Source organism: Notolepis coatsorum (assembly GCF_963971535.1).
Source record: "Notolepis coatsorum genome assembly, chromosome: 13".
In the NCBI taxonomy this organism is placed as follows: domain Eukaryota; kingdom Metazoa; phylum Chordata; class Actinopteri; order Aulopiformes; family Paralepididae; genus Notolepis; species Notolepis coatsorum.
Genome location: NC_140177.1, coordinates 7941914 through 7962576, shown reverse-complemented (window position 1 = coordinate 7962576; position 20663 = coordinate 7941914). Strand labels below are relative to the sequence as shown.

General features: G+C 41.3%; 1 protein-coding gene across 1 annotated transcript in view; it reads right to left on the bottom strand.

Annotated features, from left to right (window-relative positions):
• Nucleotides 1-18449, bottom strand: part of LOC311238763 (uncharacterized protein) — a 51721-nt gene extending 33272 nt beyond the window's left edge. The window contains exons 1-3 of the mRNA XM_084326944.1: nt 18394-18449; nt 18180-18290; nt 17453-17566 (exon numbers count right to left, since the gene is read on the bottom strand). Coding sequence (XP_084183070.1) covers nt 17453-17566; nt 18180-18290; nt 18394-18424 — 256 coding nt within the window. The 5' untranslated portion in view covers nt 18425-18449. The remainder of the gene's footprint in view (nt 1-17452; nt 17567-18179; nt 18291-18393) is intronic.
• Between the last annotated feature and the right edge of the window lie 2214 nt (nt 18450-20663).

Genomic DNA, 20663 nt, shown 5'->3' with positions numbered 1-20663 from the left:
TTTAGGAGTGAAATGCGAATGAAGGGTTGCAATCACTACTCGCAAGCTTGCCCCCAGATGATATTTTCCACTCGCACCGGCCAGATTAGGGGGCAATTTGCGACGAGATGATCGCAGTGTACAGCCCTGCTACGGCCTTGCCACGGGTGTTGAGTTTGCGCTTGACCCCGTGATTTTGGGGGCAGTAACGAGGTTTGTTCCTTCCGTTCGTTCCCTGGTGGCATGTGGGTTGTGCGTGTGCGTAGTCGTGGGGTCAAGCCACGGTCTGCTCACCCTGTGCGTTGAGTTGCTCGAGTTCCTCTTCGCACGGTCGGATCCGTCTTCCTCCCGTCCTCCAATAGGGAGGGTATCCCTCCATTAGGGAGGGTCGGGGGGCTCGGTCCTCCCCGGTTCTGATGGTTGTGGGGGGCCTCAGTGGGGTACATTTGTCGAGCTTCTAGCTCCCGCTCAGCTCCTGTTATGCAATATGACGCTGAGTGGAAGCTAGCATGAAACAGAACGTAAGGTTATGTATATAACCAAGTTCTGTGAATGCTAGTGACGCTCAGCGTCTAGGCGCCACTGCGGCCCTTGATCTTTCATTGTGGTGAAATTTTTTGGGAAGGAGATGAGTGTGTGGCCCCACCCCTGCTTATATAGGCAGCAGATGGGGGTGTGGTCAGATGGATGTTGGTATGTAAAGGTACATTTTGAAATTATTCAGTGTATATACGCTGAAGCGAGATATATGCAATATGACGCTGAGCGTCACTAGCATTCACAGAACTTAGTTATATACATAACCTTACGTTAATTTTCCTACATTTAAACTTAAGTTACAATATTGGTTAACCCTTTGACTTTATGAATCCACATACATGAGAGCTTAATGATTACAAAAAGAATATTTACTTTGACTTAAAGAATGCTTGTGCCATTTTTTGTCACTGGTGTTACCTCATACCTTTAACAATATTAAAGTCTTTTTAGAAATGTTTTTTTCACAATCTATTCTGCACACAGTAGGATAATGATAATGCAAACTATTTGGAGATTATGTATTTATTTATTTTAATCAGGTTTGTGAAAAGTGTGATTGTGTGACGTTTGCTTATTAACACCATCATATCTTTGCTATAATAATAACAATATTTGAAGGACAGTCATACAAATTTAATGATAGTATCCTTAGTATCCTTAACATCCTAACTCTTGAATGAAGCAAAGGTCAATTGATATAAAATCATTTACAAGTCAAATGTGACACTTTTGATTTCACATGACCCAAAAAAAACACAGTAACACCAGTGACACAATAAAACACCAGTGACACAAAGAACACTAAAGATTGTTTTATTCAATATGAATTACTTATTTGAGGTAGAAAATGGTGTATTTAGTACAAAACCAAAGATTATCACTGACATTAAGTCAAATAACTTTAACAACAGTTAAAAACACATTTGAACTACTTTAGGAAACCACTCAAATGTCCATTAAAGTACATTCTCAAGCTCATGTGCCATTGGCTGCTACTACCATGTTGCTGGACTAAAGGGGGAACTTAACTTGGAACTGTCCTCTTTATGTCTGTAACCACAGGGGCTTAGTTGTTATCCAGAGTTCCTGTTCAATCTGAACTGATCGCTTGTTTACTGCCAACGGCTCTGAGATTAGGCACATGATCTGATCATCCCCATACCAGTTCACATCCTCTCTGGGGCTTGGCCAGAAGAATCTATTGATGCCGTTCCGGTGCATGCACTTTACTTTAACATTGTGCCCCTCCACCTCCATGCCTGGGTAGGGCTGGTCATCATAGCGCACAACACACCACTGCCCACTGTGGTGGTGTTTGATGACATCTGGTCTGACATCTAGAGCTTTCTCTGCGTGTTCCGTTGCCACTAGGGAAACCTCCTGTAGACTGTGGCATGAGCAATCAAACACCCCCCCCCAGCAGCCTGGCAGAAGCAGCTAATGTCCCTGTATTTCAGGATACCTGGGGAGATGCATCTTCATGGTGCCTTTAACTGTGAAGAGAGGCACTTGGTGTAGACTTTCATCCTTCTTCTCAACGTCCTCCTCACTCACATAAAAGAGCTTCACCTTGCTCGATTCCTTCAGCTGCTGATAGAAGCTCATTGCATCAGGTATGTCCTTACCCTGGCGAACCAAGGTGTCAGCTGTTCTCTTCAGTGCACCCCCCACCCCATCTGGTGCACCCTTCCCATGACTTGACTCGAAGAAGTTCCATGTGATCTTTGAGAACCCCTTCTGGTGTGGTGCAGTGGAAATCATGTAGACGTTTTTTCTGTTTTTGTACTGGGTGGCAGGGCCATCCATCACTGAAGAGGTGAAGGTGCTGCACACCAGGGTGATGATCTGTAAGCATTTCCAGGATGGGGTCAAGATGAGCCCATACAGCTGGTGGGTCATGCCTTCTGCTGGGGGAGATAGTGCAGAAGGGCATGGTTGGCAGGTCCTTCAGATAGAGGACTCCAGTGTGGAGGGTCACCTGTTGATGCGATCCCCCAAAGTGGACTGACTGGATCTCGTTGGAATATTTACATGAGTAATTCTCATTAAAATCAATATGGATGAGGGAGTCCTTGGCGGTCAGGTTCTCTGAGATTTCTGTAGGCATTGTATTTCCATCGGATATTGAATATATGTCTCCGAAACTTGAAGAGCCTGTCCTGGAATTGTGCCACAAGTTCATCCTCTTGTATTGGGACATCTTTCTTCACAGTGATTGTGCTCATCCTCGCCTCTTCGCCTGGTTTGGAGTAGTCCACCTTCTCCTGGCACCACTGTGTCAGATTTACCACCGTATTTGTTGATGTGGTGAGAAGATAGGTAGTTTGTTTGCAATCCACACATTCACCATAGGCACATAACTTGGAGGTGTTGCAAACAGTGCCGTCTGACATTTCCACAGGGTTTTTGGAGTTTGAGATGCCAAGTCTGTACAGTTTATCAGCCATGAACTGTAAGTTATCATGGGTTTTACACTGGCATGTCTCCCTGTCTTTCTCATTGGGTGTAACCACCCAAAATGGTCTTTGTCGGCAGAAGAAAGCATAAGAAATATGTTGGAGCTCTGCTACAAATTTCTTATGGAGGTTAAGCAGGGAATCACAAAGTAGCCTCCTCTGTTTCTTAACCTTCCGGAGGGTTAATGTGTCCTTCTTCCCTGTGGTCAGTCTGCTGACATCATCCCTGAGATAGAACTGTCTCACAGTCTCCTTCTGTGTTTTGGCCACTTGGACTTGTTTTGGTGTTCTCAAGGTTCGAGACGCACAGCCAATGCTCTTCTTGCAGTATGTCTTGCATCTGTATTTTTTTATCAGCTTTTCTGACAGTAGCTGTGCAAGATTCTGTTTGGATTTGGTTTCCTTCAATGCCTTATATTTCTGTTTCAGCGCTCCCAAAAGAGCAAAGTGGAACTTCAGGGCTTTTCTGACTGGAGGGTTGACTTGCTGACTAGGGATGCACCGAATGGGAAATTCTTGGCCAAAACCGATACCGAAAATAGGAAACAGTTGGCCGAAAACCGAATGCCGAAAGGCCAAAAATGATTCATAGAATAGATTTTTTTTTACCAATGTTGTTCAGCTACCTGATTATGGAAAAATATATGATTATGGCAAAACTTAACTTAAATAATAAATAATCACTATTATGGGTCCATAAAACATTTATTCAGCACTTCTGAATGCATACAGTACATTAATTCCAAGTCAAGTGCATTTTCTTTTCTCTGTAGGATAACTACAACAAAGTGCATTCAGAACAAAGCCAATGTGCTTTAAAACTGCATAAAGATCTGCACACATGAGAGGGAGAATAGCTTATAGCAGACTTAATGATGTTACTGTAGTGGCTACAGTAAGCATTTTATATAAAAGTACTCTGTATTTTTGTATGACAACTAATAAAAAAACTTGAACTACTGCCATAATTCACTGCGTTCTAGCCTACATGGAAGGACTGTTGTATTTACTACATCTCCCGTGACTATTAGCAGGGGATGACGTGCTTTAAGAGAGACGAGTGAAAGAGGACCGGAAGCCTTGTTAGCCAGCTTAACGCTAACGTTAATCAAAAAGGTTTTTAACCGCGACGGGCATATAGTAATGGTGAGGATATAAAGCATGTTAAAGACGCATTTATTGGACGCGTTGCGCGCAGAGTTTACATAGAAAAAGCGGGACTCCTGAGTCCCAAGAGGAGTTATCACAGGCTGCAGAACGCAGGACTGAAGAGCTCACGTTGCGCATGTAATGACTGAAGCCGCGTTTTGATGACATCATCACAACGACACGTGTTAGGTTACAGGTTGTTCCTGTTCTTTGACATTCGGTGATATATTTTTGGTGAAAAAACTCTTTCGGCCAAAAAGCCGAAAGCCGAATATTCGGTGCATCCCTATTGCTGACCTTGTAGGATTTCCCGTGTTTTTGCTCCTGGGCTGTTCAAATGAGCACACTGTAGACGTGTGTTACGTTTCTTCAACTTTTCACATTTTCGTTTGCAGACAATGAGCTGATCTTTTAGTTTTTGAATTTCCCTTTGCTTTCTTTGAGCATCTTTCCTACGTACTCTCCTCCCTTCGTGTAGTGGTCTGTAAAACAAAGATATTATCTTAAAAAGGTTTAATTTAATTGGTTTAATTTAGGCTCTTGTCTGTCTTATTTACACCATAATTTTATTTTGTTTTCACTCATTTCACCCTCAAGTTTGTGTGTGTGTGTGTGTGTGTGTGTGTGTGTGTGTGTGTGTGTGTGTGTGTGTGTGTGTGTGTGTGTATACTTGGTTTTCCTACAATATCAGGACCACATGTCCTGGTAATGCTGGAAAACCTGAAAGATGCTACAATATCAGGACGTCCCCATTTTGTACAGGGGTCATTTTCAGGGGTAAGGCCTGATATTTTACAAATACAAAGCTGTGTGGGGGGGTGGGTGGGTGTGTGTCCTTGTAAAGATATTATATGTTGTGATAAAATCACTGTTGTGGGGACTAGGGCTGGTCGATATAACGATAAATATCGCGATATATTTTAATAATCGATATCGAATATCGGAATTTAAAAAAAAAAAAATTATTTTTAATTTTTATATATATATATTTTTTTGTGACCTGCAACAGGGCAGTTTTAAAACCAGAGACAGTGGACAGACTTGTCTTTCTTGCCTGCAACTTAAAGTAATGGCTTTGCTTGTCCAAATGACAATAATGACCAAATTGAGATTTATTTTTCTCTTGTCCATTTATTTTGTTTGCTTTCTAATTTAAAATACAGTTTGAAACCGTCTGTACACAGTAGGCTATGTGTGCTAGCAGAGCTAGACTCCAGTCACGAGTCACGGTGCACATGTGCGGTGGTTTGTCCACCAAAAAAGCGCCAAAAGATCGAAAATAAACTAGCAGAGCCAGAACTGTTCAACTCCTCTGGAGCCACAGCCAGCAGAGAAGCCGGTTTACTTTCGCTTTTAAACCAGCTGCAGCCTGAGAACTGGAGTGCGAGGGGATGTAACACTAAAGACGGCGGCAATGACCAAGAATTGCTGCAAAATAAACATACATCTATTGTTAAAAAAAGAAAAGAAAAAATATATACTTATAACAATTCGATATTTATCGATATCGAGAAATATGATAACATTATCATATCGTTATCGCGATATGATTTTTTTCCATATCGCCCAGCCCTAGTGGGGACTATGGGAAGGTGTGCATGATGTCCTTTCCCTGTAATGTACAGTAGTTTACCAATCCTTGTAGGCTACGGTCTGTGACATATTTTACTATTGATCACTGGATTCGTAACATCTCAAGTTCCGTATATACTGTAGGCCTTCCTTGAAATGCTGGGTGATCTATCTGGAGATGATGGGGGGGGTCAATGCTCCTGCTCTGCGTCTTTGCCTGCATCTTGCCTGGCGGACCTGCCATGCCTTGCGTTCACTTCTCTTCTCCCTTTGGTCATCTATTTTTTTTCTTTTTTTTTGTCTGAATATCTTTGGCATAGCCCCGTTTCCTTTGCTGTAGGTATGCTGCTCTGCGCTCCGGATCTGCATCCCTGCGCTGTCTGTAGATTATCTGCTTTTCAGCTGCAGTTAATTTAACCATACCTGACAAAAGGAACAATAACAATGACAATAGGAAGTTGTGATCATGAAATGGGTACCAATGAGTTATATTGTATGCCAGAAGATCCTTAAGAACTTCTACTCATGTACAATAGAGAGCATCTTGACCGGCAACATCACCTCCTGGTTTGGGAATAGCACTGCAAAAGACCAAAGCAGACTACAAAGAGTGACACGTTCAGCCGAACGCACAATTGGAGGGGGGCTCCCCACCCTCCAGAACATTTACTACAAGCGTTGCAAGGGGAAGGCTAAGAGAATTATTAAGGACTCGAGCCACCCGAACAACTGCCTCTTTGAACTGCTGCCGTCAGGCAAGCGATACAGGAGTCTCAAGGCGAGCACAGAAAGACTCAGAAGTAGCTTCTATCCCCAGGCCATCAGGCTGCTAAACGAACAATGAATGAACACTACACAACAACAACCACCAAACACACATAGCACACACATCCACACGCACACACTCACTTTAAACAAACACACTGTAGCACCCACTACACACACTTTATAGCACACACCCACTTTAAACAAACACACTGTAGCACCCACTCCCCACACTTTATATTTATGGATGAAGGATTGCACTACAACTCGTACACCTTACTGTAAATTGTACCTAAAATTGTACCTCATCCCATTTCTGCTTTGCACTAGATAGTACTGTACATTAGTACACTGCATAGTATTGTGTATTGTATATTATATGGTAACTCAGAACATTGTACATATGTCTATACCGAACAACTGTGACCTCATTTTCTTCTTCTAAATTCATGCTATATTATGTTATTATGTTATTTGATACTATCTTGTCTAGCACAGTCTCTGGAGCGTAACAGTAAGAAGCATTTTGTATGAAAGTATTCTGTACTTCTGTATGACAACTATTAAAGAACTTGAACTTGCATAACTACTTCTTTAAAAGCTTTTACTAAAGCTTATTTACACAAGATAGTCACTGGTGTTACTGGTCGTCACTGGTGTTTACCATGAAGAGCAGTAACACCAGTGACCATTTTCATGAAATCTGTATTTTACAAAATGGCAGCTACAGTACCTCAAACCACATGTTGTTAATCATGCTAAACTCACTAAAATATGTAATTTTATCAATTTGTTTTGATTATTGAGTATTGATATCTTCTTAAAAAATAGGTCATACAAGTGACTCTAGCTAAATGTCTCGTATGAAATTATGAGATAAATGAGAACATTTCCAACATTTGAAAAAAGACAGCAGACTGACTGAAAGTCTTTGGATTTTTTTAGAATAGGGTTTTTTGTTAAGCGGTAACACCAATGACATGACACCAGGGGACAGCTATTTCCATTATATTATTTATAATATTTAGTTGGTATTTAATTTTTTTTTTTTTTTAAACTTTGACCAGACAGCTGGTTCTTTTTAGCGTTTATCGCTTTTTTCTGGTCAAGCATGACCGACAGAAACAGGTTGAATGGGATATAGATAGGGGAAGACACTCTGAGAAAATACGGCGAGTCCGGGAGTCGAACTCGTGTACCCCAGATCCGTGACGCGCACGGTTGTCCCCGACGCCGAAATGGCGCCGAGATACGCGGTGAGCTACTGGAGCTCCCCGGTATTTCATTTTTTTATGTTAGCCACTTCATAAATGTGATAGTGGTGTATACATTCTTGCATTTAAAATGGGAAAGAAATATATTTGTAAACTCTAAATATGCCCCTAAACCTCAATACATGACATTGGGGACAAGCACTTTTCTTGTACTTGGAATTTCATATAATTGATTAAAAACAAATATTGCCCAATTCTTGCTTCAAATAGGTATAATTGTTCAAAGAACATTTTACATTATTCAAATATATAAATTAAATTAAAATAAAAAAATTTAATTAAAGTGTATGCTTTCTGCAAAGGCTGGGGACAGAAAGGTGTGCGTTTCTGTAGAATGACTCAGGTAGTGTGTGTGTGTGATGTCTGTCACCACATCGTAATATTGGCCTCAGGCTTAAGTCGGGCTAGGGCCGAATAATTGCTTAACTTTTGGGGCTAGGGTAGGGCCGGGCCCGAATGCTACAGGCTTGGGCCGGGCTGGGGCAGACATGGTAGGCCCCTGCAGACGTCTACCCTACAGCCTTAATCAATAGGTGACAGAAAAAAAAGTATGATATAAATGTTTATGAATTCGCATGGGTACATTTTTATTTTTATTTTTTTTATTATTGATCTTTTTTTCCCCTCCATTTTCCTCAGATTTTCTCCCATCCCAATGTTAGTCGTTATGCCAATTCCCAATCCCCTTCCTGGTCGCTGCGCACTTACCCCCCACAGTCAGATCATCTGGGAGAGTGGAGGCTATCACGTGCTTCCTCCGACACACGTCCAGCCAATCAACCGCTTCTTTTCACCTGGCAGCGCGGACTCTCACTGAGAGGGTGTAACGTGTGGAAGGATCACACTATCCCACTCAGGTCCCATCCGCGCTTAGCAGGCGCCCCGACCGAACTGTAGGAGTCGCTGTTTACAACGACCCGGACCCACCCCGCCAGCTTCTCCCACCCTCTAATACTGCCAATTATATTAGTGTGAACGGCCAGCCAAGCTGGTGACAACCCCGGAGCTGTGAGCTGGATTCGAACAGGCGAATCCAGCTCACAGCTCCGGGGTTGGTGACGAACGCAATCTCCGCTACGCCACCTAACCGCCCGCATGGGTAAATTCTTAACCTCACATCTAGAGACTTAAAAAGATGTCTAAGAAAAAGAAAGAAATACAAGAAAAAGAAAGTAACATACTGGTCTCCTGATGGTCTGTGGGCTCCTCCTTCAGCCCAGTGGACATATCCGTGGGTGGGTCTAGCGTGTCCTGAACCTCCTCTATTTTAATCATCAGTAGGTCACTGGGTGGATCTGGAACAGAGGGAGACAGAAACTAAGTATTTACAGTGCCATGAAAAAGTATTTGCCCACTTTCTGATATCTTCTGTAATTACAGATCTTTTTTTGTATCTACTTTTTTCTCCCATTTTCAATTTTTCTCCCATCCCAATTTCGTATCGTCCAATTCTACCCTCCCCTGTCTCAAACGTTGTTAGGCCATGCCTCCCACAAGCTGGCTGCAATGTGCAGGGTTTGTACACCTTTTCCAAGGCAAAATGCAAGCACTTTTCAAGCATTTTCAAGGTGCATTTTCAAGATTTTCCAGCATCTTATGCGGCTGTGGTAAATTAAATATTTACTCAAAATAATTATTTCACTTCTTCCATCACATTAAATCAAATGTTATTGTGCTATAAACAACCAAAATTATGTAGACTTGGCATCATATATAACCTGGCTGAGCCGATGTGTTATGCAGTAACGTACTGTATATCTGTATGTCGTGTATGTTATAAATGTCATGATGAATTTAACATGGGGGACCCTGATGTAAACAAGACGAAAGTATTGCTCTGGACTGCATCCCCTTAACAATTGTGTGTATTGAGCCGTACTGTATAGGGGAAACTCCACTGCAAGCTACTCCACTGGCTGCTTCCACTGTACTGGCTCTCACTACACTGCTGGTTGTTGATGTGGATGTAGCTGTGCTGCTTGATGCATTGCTTGTCTGCTGGAAATAATCCACTAATGCAGGACCTGAATTTAGTCGTGCTTTCATCAGAATTTGATGCTTCTTCCCTAAATAAAAAGGAGCAACATGTTATAAATAAAACAAAGTGTTTTATTAATTTAATCTCACTGGTTGCACTTAACACTTTGATTGCCTAAGGCTAAATGCATGATATACCATCCGTTGCCAGCTCTATTTAACATGGAGAAGTTCCCCTTCTTTGCAGGGCTATAACATTTTAAATTCTATTGCTAGATTGCCATTATTAGGGCCCATTCAAGGTCCTATATGTATTGTTCATGGTGTAGCAACGTTAAACTTTTTCATTCACATATTCATACTAAAATATGGTCTAAAGCAGTGGTTCTCAAACTGTGGTACTTTTTTTACTATTTTTTTTAATTCATTGTTGACAATCATTGACACATGCCTAGCCTGTAACAATCCCCCCCAGAAAAATTTACTTTGCATTTGATATAATGAAAATATTTTACTTTTTGTGTGTTTTTTTTAACAATAATTTGTGATGCCATCACACAAACTGGCATTTAAAGGGTAAACATTAAAAATGTATTGAATATGTGTTTTCTTTTCTTTTTTACAATAATTTGTGATGCCCATCACAAACACTGGCATTTAAAGGGTAAAAATTCAAAGATTCCTGCACCAGAATGCAGGAAATTAAGTTGTTGTAACAAAATAAGTGTGTGTGTGTGTGTGTGTGTGTGTGTGTGTGTGTGTGTGTGTGTGTGTGTGTGTGTGTGTGTGTGTGTGTGTGTGTGTGTGTGTGTGTGTGTGTGAATGATGGACAATCGCTTGCTGTGTGAGAGAGAGAGACAGACAGACAGACAGACAGACAGACAGACAGACAGACAGACAGACAGACAGACAGACAGACAGACAGACAGACAGACAGACAGAGAGAGAGAATTAAGTACATTTGCTGAAATACAGTTGTTCTTAATTTTCTCACTTGCTATGTGAGAATGTTAGTTATTATGTTCTCAATGCCCCTTGCATTGTATGAGTTGTGTGGAAGCGTTTGCTAGTTCTAGTGCTATCCCTTTGTACATTGTGGCTGTGTCTGACAAAAGTTAACAATACATAATGGTATTAGGAATACATTTGCCTCCTGCGTGAACTGCGCATAGCTGAATATACTGTATTTTAACGCCGTCATATGGTGGTACTTGGAGAGCCAGCTACGTTCTCAGGTGGTACTTGGTGTAAAAAGTTTGAGAACCACTGGTCTAAAGTATAAGTATGTTTTCATCTCTTTCTGCAGCTTTCTCCAGAACGTGATTTATAGCCCCAAATGCATTATATTGATGATGAAATACAGTTTGATAGCAATCAGCGCGATATAAAAAATTCCAACTGGAAGTACTTCTGGAAGTTACTACACGTCATCTGATGTTGACCGGATGGGCGAGGGGGCGTTTATAATTCCGTGGGCAGCGTTATACCATTCATCTAATGTGGGTCATTATGTTCATCAGATCAGTTAGTATCGAACACGGAAATATTACACGCTAAAACTCACCCCAGTCTCCGCGGGCCGTTGGGCGATCAGCGTGGGGTAGACAGTTTTCCATTATGGGATGTAATAATACCCGGTCCATTTCCAGGTTGTATAATGGTATATACGTCCAAATCATGTTGTTTATCGAGTTATTGGCAACGGATCGCTATGTATTGTGTCAAGATGGAGTCGCGGGAGCTATAGAGAGTGGCCGGAAGTAATATGGGTGATCAGCACTTCATCCACATCACTTCCTGTTTGGCGCTTCTGCCGATCGGCCACCAGATGGCGCTCTTGAACAGCTAGAGGATTGAGAGGAGCTCAGAACTGTGTGTGAAGGCTGCGAATGGAAAATATGATTCCGATCACAGATTTTTGAAATATTGATATCAAAGACGAGTTACGGCGTCCTCTGCAACTTGAGCATGGCGGGGAAGGACGCCTAAACACGTTTTCGGCACTTAAAGTGTTAATTTTAAGAGTGTTTATTGTTTAATGTTGACATCTAATCTAAATGGATCATTATATTATACATTTATATTTCATTTTCATTTATAGGCTACTGTCTATAGATTTTAGAGCCTAATGATGGCCTAGTACCTACAGGAATGAACTAAACTACCTTAACATTATTATCCATGTAATTTACTGTAAAGTTCACGTTAGCCGTTGCATATTCCATAAATAAACATGCTCAAATTGGCCTGGCTCGTCACGTTTGATTGATTGATTGAAAACGTTATTAACAGATTGCAGAATGGGTACAATACACTATGGCTCAATACACACAATTGTTAACACATCCTGCGCCATAAACGTCGTACGACGGGTTTCAAGTTCATGCGAATTCTGCCAATTCACGGCGTACGACGTTATTGAGATCATATTGAATTTTTTCGCCATGTTATTCATATTTCTCTCACGGAGCCTGGTCTGATGCAGTGTGAGCCGGCACAACTCTGCAACGCTTCAATACTGCCCCCTGGTGGATGATCGGCGAGTTGCCAAACCGGAAATGGACGGTTGGATCTCGGTGCGTCTCCGAAATACGTCCGGCCACTCGCATATCGTTGTGGGACTGTATACACACGTCCATGTGTAGCGATTGCTGCCATAACTCAATAATCTACATGATTTGGGCGTGTATTATTATTATACAAACCGGAAATGGATCGACTCGATCCCCATCAAATAACTGGGATCTTTTTGCTCCAGTCTCATCGCCCAACGGTAAGAGGACGTTGACGTTACTTTCAGCCTGTTTGTTTATTATTATCCATGCAAACTGCTCTGATCTATATATCACCCATACTACATAAAGCATTTAGCGACGATCACGGAATTATAAACGACCCCCCCCCCCCCCCCTCCGTTCATCCGCACATGATCAGTTATGTTGTATGCCAGTGGTGATGTTCCTAACAAATTTCGTTGTACCAACAATGACAAATAAAGATCTATTCTATTCTATAACGTTTAGGATCATGTAAAGTTGACATTTTTTATATAGCGTGGATCTGCAACAAACGGCATTTGATAATCTATATATGCGTTTATGCCAATATCTCACGTTCTAGGAATTACTGCAGAAAACGATAAAAACATATTTATATTGTAGATGGTATTTTCGTATTAATGTATGAATGAAAAAGTAAAACGTTCCTACATCCTGAACGATAATCGATGTTGAATGGGCCATAGTAATGTCAATTTAGCAATACAATTTAAAAAGTTATAGCCCTGCAAAGAAGGTGAACATCTACATAGACTTACAGTGCTGGCAGAGAATGGTATAAGATGATCAAAGTGCGTGGCAGGGAATGTGTTAAGGGGATGCAGACCAGAGAAATACTTTCATCTCGTTTACATCAGGGTCCCCCATTTTCAATTCATCATAACATTTATGACATACATGACATACACATATACAGTACGTTACTGCGTTCCAGACTACAACTGCTCCACACCAGTTCCACACCAGTCTCCGTAAATGTTCCGTTATAAAAATAAAATACCTGTTGAGATATATGTTCTCATATGTTGAAAATGGGATCATATGTTATGGTTGTTATGTTTTGTAGTGAGTAGCCTAGATGTTCATATGCATGTGTTGTATTGGAAATGTGGTGCAACTCTATTCTAAGTATTGTGTTTTGTTCTTGTACTTGCAGTACGTAAAGACATGACGGTATGACGCAGTGGCGGGAAGCCGAGCACGTATATCTAGCTGTCAGCTGTCATCAGTGAGCTGTCAGTGCGCACAGGGGTGAAAGGGGTGTGTCACAGCTGGGAATGTTTGGGCTGTTTGTAATGGAGGAGAAGTTTGGTTCACTTATTGTAAATAAACTATTCACATAAAAGAAACAAAACGGATCAGGCGTTCTTTGTGTGGATAAATACATATGATAAGATATGAGTCATGATGACAAAGAAACAGAACCCTCTACATTGAACAACACTGATGACGAAGAAACAGAACCCTCTACATTGAACATGGAGCGAAGGAACACGGAAACACCATTTCAATACACAACAAGTTTTTGTGTTTTGAAATACATGAAAGGAAATTAGCTAACGTTGATGCGCCTAACGTTAAGCTAGGCTACATGCTGCCTATTTCAAAACACTGCGGTGAAAAACAGAGTCCGGTAAACACGAGTTTGTAATTCCAATAGTGTATTCCGCCTGTTACTTGACTATTTCGATTATTGAAGTGGTATTCAAGTTTCAAGTTTCTTTATTAGTTGTCATACAGAAGTACAGAATATTTCTATACAAAATGCTTCTTTCTGTTACGCTCCAGAGACTGTGCTAGACAAATGGAGTATAAAATAGAAGTCACGTACGTAGACACAAGTGTTCAGTATATACATATGTACAATGTTCAATGCAGAGTAGAAGTAACGGAGTTACCATACAATATACTATGCAATATACTAGTTACAATATACTATATAGTGCAAAGCAGAAATGGGATGAGATACAATTTAGGTACAATTTACAGTAAGGTGTACTGAGGTATGGGTTGTAGTGCAAATTCTTTGCCAATAAATATAAAGTGTGTTTAGGTGTTCTAAAGTGTGTAGAGTGGGTGCTGCAGTGAGTTGTTTGTTTAAAGTGAGTGTGTGCGTGTGGATGTGTGTGCTGTGAGTGCTTTTGATGGTTGTTGCATAGTGTTATTGTTCGTTGAGCAACCTGATGGCCTGGGGATAGAAGCTTCTTCTGAGTCTTTCTGTGCTTGCCATGAGACTCCGGTATCGCTTGCCTGACCGCAGCAGTTCAAAGAGGCAGTTGTTTGGGTGGCTGGAGTCTTTGATAATTCTCTTGGCCATACCCATGCACCGCTTGTTGTAAATGTTCTGGAGGTGGGAAGCCCCCCTCCAATTGTGCGTTCGGCTGAACGGGCCACTCTCTGTAGTCTGCTGCGGTCTTGTGCGGTGCTATTCCCAAACCAGGAGGTGATATTGCCAGTCAGGATGCTCTCTATTGTGCATGAGTAGAAGTTCTTAAGGACCTTCTGACTGACTTGGAAATTCCTCATTTACGGAGACAGGTGTGGAGTCTTGTAGTCTCAAACTTAGTAGTACCTGGCGAGCCAGGCCAAGACACGTTAATAACATCCATGGCTCATTGGCTCACCTTTCATGTGGCTAGAAAGTGAACTCTCCCCCATGGTAAAAATCTGCAGGTCCTTTCTGCATATGTTGCACGGCTACTCTGGGATTTTCTCCTCTTTTGAACCATGACTTATATTTTATATCTCCAAGCCAGAGCTCATTAAAATGACAGCCTCCCGGCATGTTGGCCACATGCGCGCGCGCTGTTCTCAGATGGCACAGGTAAAAAAAAAAACACTACGGGTCGAGCCCAGCCACATTTCATTTTGCGTGAAAGGCGAAAGCAAAATAGGCTCGCTCGAGTCGCTCCGACTTATTTAATTTCCTTGTCTAAAAACCAAACTATTCAGTCAGATAGCGATTTATTATTAAAGTATAAAGTGCAATTACAATTTCAATAACTTTCCAGCACTTTATATACAATTCAAGCACATTTAAAACAGCACATTGAAATACAAGCATTTTCAAGCACCCGTACGAACCCTGAATGTGGACTAAGCCTTACATCACGTGTCCCCTCCGCGTGTATGCCTTCTATGACGGAACTGCGTTTCCGCGTTCGAGTATTGCGCTCTGATTGGCCAGGTCATGTGACATGTGCGCCAATCGTGGGACAGCAAGTTCTGCGCCTATTTCCGAGTCTAACAGCCTGCAAACTACCTGGCGTTCTATCGCCATGCTCTAAGACAAACTCTAACCTTAACCAACTTCGAACGAGCACCTAAGCTTAACCATTGTAGAAACTTGCAGTCCCACGATTGGGCGTACATGTCACATGACCAGAAATGACCTGGCCAATCAGAGACGCGGAAACTCAGTTCTGTTGTAGAAGGCATTCAGGCGTCCCCTCCGGTACCCGAGGAAGCAGCAGTCGCATCTTTTCATCTGCACAGCGCGATCTCTCAGCGTCGGGGGTCTGCGTTTGGAGTGCACGCCGCCCCCGTCGCTTCCTGATTCTGCTGCGCAGGCGCACCAACCGACCTGTAGGAGTCGCTGTCCACAACGTCCGATCCCCACCCAGCAGCTTCCCACCCCCTAATACTGCCAATTGTATTAGTATGAACAACCAGCCAAGCTGATAGCAATGCAGAGAGCTGGGCTCGACAGATCTTCTTTTTTAATAATCAGTAGGTCTCTTCAATCTCTGGACCTAAAGATTTCCCTATGGATTAATTCCGAACTGTATTTGACCAGGGACCAGCCATATATACAGGAGGGGCTACCAGCTAGTGCAAGACAGTCATAGAGAGTAAGTCTACATTTATTTAGTTTGGTAATAAAAAAATACATCCGGATACTCAAGTAGAGATATGCATAGATAATGTTCATCTTGAAAGAGTAAATTAATATACTTTTTTGGGGGTCGTGATAGACCAAAACCTCAGCTGGAAAACTCATATTAACTATGTAAAGAAAAAAACAGCGCGTAGCTTAGGTATCTTAAGAAAACCCAGACACATATTAAATTTGAGATCATTATACACAATTTATTGTACTCTTTTATTACCATATCTAACTTACTGTATAGAAACTTGGGGAAACACATACAAAACGAATCTGAATCCTATTATCATTTTACAGAAAAAGGCAATAAGGGTTGTGAACAATGTTAGTTATCTCCATCCTACAAACACACCGTTTTTTGAACTAAGGGCATTAAAGTTCCTCGACTTAGTTGACCTTAAAACAGCAGAGATAGTTTTTAAAGCTAGAAGTCATCAACTTACAAATTTTGTTTAAAGAACGAGAGGTGACGTATAATTTAAGAAGAACACTCAATTTAAAACAGCCTAGAGCTCGAACCACACTTAAAAGTATGTCTGTGTCAGTTAAAGGAGTGAAACTCTGGAACAATATACCGGATGAAATAAAAAACAGCAGGAGTATTTTTAAGTTTAAAAATACGTTTAAAAACAGGGTTCTAGAATCTTATAGTAAAATTTAACCTACAATTTTTTTCTTTTCTTTTTTTCTACCATGAAACTCTGGTATTGCAGATGGACTTTAGATTTTTCCTATGTTGGATTATGTTCTTTTCAGGAACTTTATTTTAAAAAAATTTGTTGATTGTTGATTTTTTTTTTATCTTGCAAACTTTAACTTTTTTTGTTCTTTTCTGGATAATTTTTTGTTGATTTTTGATTGTTGATTTATTATATTTTTTTGTTATATTTTGAAAACAAACTTTTTTGAATTTGTTTTTTTGAATTAGGGGTAGGTTGCTCTATAAGCCTTCGGCTTCAAACCTATCCTTTTCATTTGTTTATTTGTGAAAATGTTCGAAAAATTATTTTTGTTTATTTATTTGTAAACATTCGAAATAAAATAATTCATTCATTCATTCATTCATTCATTCATTCATTCATTCATTCATTCATGGCCATTTAGTTTACTTTCCATCCATCAGACTCTTCAACAATGTACGTGAAAATACCACACTTTGTTGTGGTGAAACAAATAGATTGAGGCTTCATGGAAAGAAAGAGGAGGGAAAGCTGTGGACACAGAGACATACAACTACTGTATGCTGCAACAGAGGATGGACAACAAGAGAAAATAAAGACAAGAAAAGTAACATACTGGTCTCCTGGTGGTCTGTGGGCTCCTCCTTCAGCCCAGTGGAGATATCCGTGGGTGAGTCTAGCGTGTCCTGAACCTCCTCTATTTTAATCATCAGTAGGTCACTGGGTGGATCTGGAGCAGAGGGAGACAGAAAAAGTATTTACAGTGGCATGAAAAAGTATTTGCCCACTTTCTGATTTCTTCTGTAATTACAGATTTATTTTAATTTTATTTTTAATCTTTATACAAAATCTAAAACAGGATGTAATTGAGTCCTGAGCCTCTTCTTTCATGATTGATAGGAAGGTGGAGGTAGATCTGGGGCAGAGGGAGACAGCAACTAAGGAAATCCTCCAGTATTTACAGTATTATTTTACAAATTATAATATTTATATACTGAACTTTATTTAAAATCAAACATACTTCCTTTTCCTCCATTACATTTATTTAGGTTAAACAAGACCACTGACCCCTTTAGCTAAGGCTTAATAATACATCACAGTTGGGACCCCTTCTATCCGCTTAGTTCTCCTGGTTGCTATTCAATCCAGCAGGGCAACAGGACCAAGGTGTTCCATTTATAAAAGAGATACCAGAATAAAGTGCTCCAAAGAGTTAGGCTGAGTTTGATCAAATTAAAGAATGAGAGGAGAGAAAGCAATGGCGACAAAGACTGAGACATACAAACATCCTAGAGCAGAGGAAGGAGAAGACTAAATCAAGATAAGAGAAAGAAACAACATACTGATCTCCTGGTGGTCTGTGGGCTCCTCCTTCATCTCAAAGGAAGTCTCCTTGGGAGGCTCTAGCACGTCCTGATCTTCTTCTTTAACAATCAGTAGGTCTCTGGGTGGATCTGGGACAGAGGGAAACACAACTCAACATACTAGTCTTTATTTACTTCTGGGTCTGGAGAGTAAACTAAAGTATCTTCACTAGGCGGTCTTGTTCTGACTTACAGAGGTACTGCTGGTCTGATTCCTCCTTCATTCTAGCAGGTGTGATCTTGGACGTCTTCTACTGGTTACTGGAGTTTTGCTACAAGGATAAATGCAGATGGTCACAGAGAGCCCATACTGTAGATCCAAGTCTGGAACTGACTGGTCAGCCAGGACATATATAGAGACTTCTCTCCACCAATCACATCACAGTATGGAGGGGAAAAGAATGAGAACTGTAGGCCAATTAGTTGGCATGCTTTTATTCAAAGCCGATTACATAAATGCAGGACTTAATTTGTGCCAGGACCTGCCAGATTGGGACCGGCACCTATTTGATCGGATCCGGCACCTCCTCTTGTCATACATGGTAACAACAGCTGAGGTACTCAAAAAACTGAGCGCCCTCCAACCTAACAAGGCCACTGGCCATGACAACATCCCCTCCAAATTCCTCAGAGACTCAGCAGCCGGCATCACCCCAGTCATCACACACATAATAAATAAAACAGGGACACATACCCAAAGACTTCAAAATTGCAAGAGTAGCCCCCCTGCAGAACATCCCACTCCACTGACACATGCCTTCTCTATTTGAACGACCACATCAAACAAGAGGTGGACGCGGGCAAATACTGCAGCATGGTCATGCTGGAACTACAAAAGGCCTTCGACACGGTCAATCACTCCATTCTGATCGACAAGCTAAAAGCAATTGGTTTTGATAGTTTATCAGTGAGCTGGATGCAATCCTACCTGGAGGGGAGAGAACAGGTAAACGGTACCCTATCCCCCCCGCCTGTATCAGTTCCGCAACCGTTCCTATTTCCGGGGTAGGCCTGATTGGCCCCGACAGGCACGTGACCTGCCGCGGCCACGCCCCGCGGCAGCCCCAGCGGCAAGCGTGCTACTGCTGGAGTTCGCTTCGCCTTTCACATCGCTGCCGTTGGCGAAAGCAGGATGAGAAGCGAGAGCGTAGATTTCGCTGTGTATCATTTAACATTTGAAAGGCATACATTGTTGTCATACAGAAGTACAGAATACTTTTATCCAAAATGCTTTGTTGTTGAATCAAGTCAAATCCTAGGTAAGCATATATTGTGCGTGTGAACGTTGACATGAAAAGAAAAGAGTAAAAAAAAAAAAAAAAAATTAAGAAAAAAGTAATTTTTTATTTATTTATTTTTGGTATCTCACTTGATTCGATACTCGGTAGTACCGACGACGTGTTTCTGTTCGGTACCTCAAAAGTACCGAATTCGGTACCCATCCCTAATACTGTGTGGGTCAGACGGTTTTAAACTGTCTGGGTATCAGATGGTTTTAAACTGAGTATCAGATGGTTTTAAACTGTGTGGGTATCAAACAGGGAAGAAAGACTGTCAGGTTTTAAACTGTGTTGGTATCGAACAGGGAAGAAAGACAGTCATGTTTTAAACTTTGGGTATCAAATAGGAAGAAAGACCGTCAGGTTTTAAACTTTGGATATCAAATAGAAAGAAAGACTGTCAGGTTTTATACAATACTCACTCTCACTGGCTTTCATAACCTTACAGACTAACTTCTTGTTAGAGCACCATCTCTCTCAACCAAAGCAATGCATGGTGACGGGTGACGGCAACAGAACAATCTTTATTGACAGTCGATTCTGCCAATTACGTCACACCGCTAGCACCCACCTCCTGCTGTTCTTACCACCAATCGGCAAGCGTTTATTCGTTTTTTACTTCCGGGAACTCCGCCATTGATCTGCAGCGAGAGATCAACAACAAACCTACCGGTGCTAATAATGTTAGCTCCCCGCCGGCCACGAGTAGATTACCAGCGCTCCGCAGGATGACCAAACGAGGCATAATGATTTTACTGCAACGAATGTTATAATAAAACAAAACTTTTCTATACATTTGTCTGATTGAAAACTTTATTAACAGATTGCAGAATGGGTACAACTCACAGGCTCTATGAGCAACGGAAGGAACTGAGCTATGAATGAGTAATGCTTGCTACTTGCTATGTTCGGGTAAATAATATGCTGATGTTATTGAACGTGTAACACTAACTATATAACGTTAATGCCACAAAACGAATGCCTTTGTTAATCATAAGTAGTAACTTTGATGCAGTAGCTTGTGTGTGGGGGGCGGCGTTGTGCAGGTCGCTTGACTGAACTTTTTTTTGCCTTTTGACGCAACACAAATTGATGGATATTTATCGGCTACTGCCATCGGCACATTTGAGCTTATCGGCCGATACCGATACCCGACCGATACATCGGTGCACCCCTAGTTTCT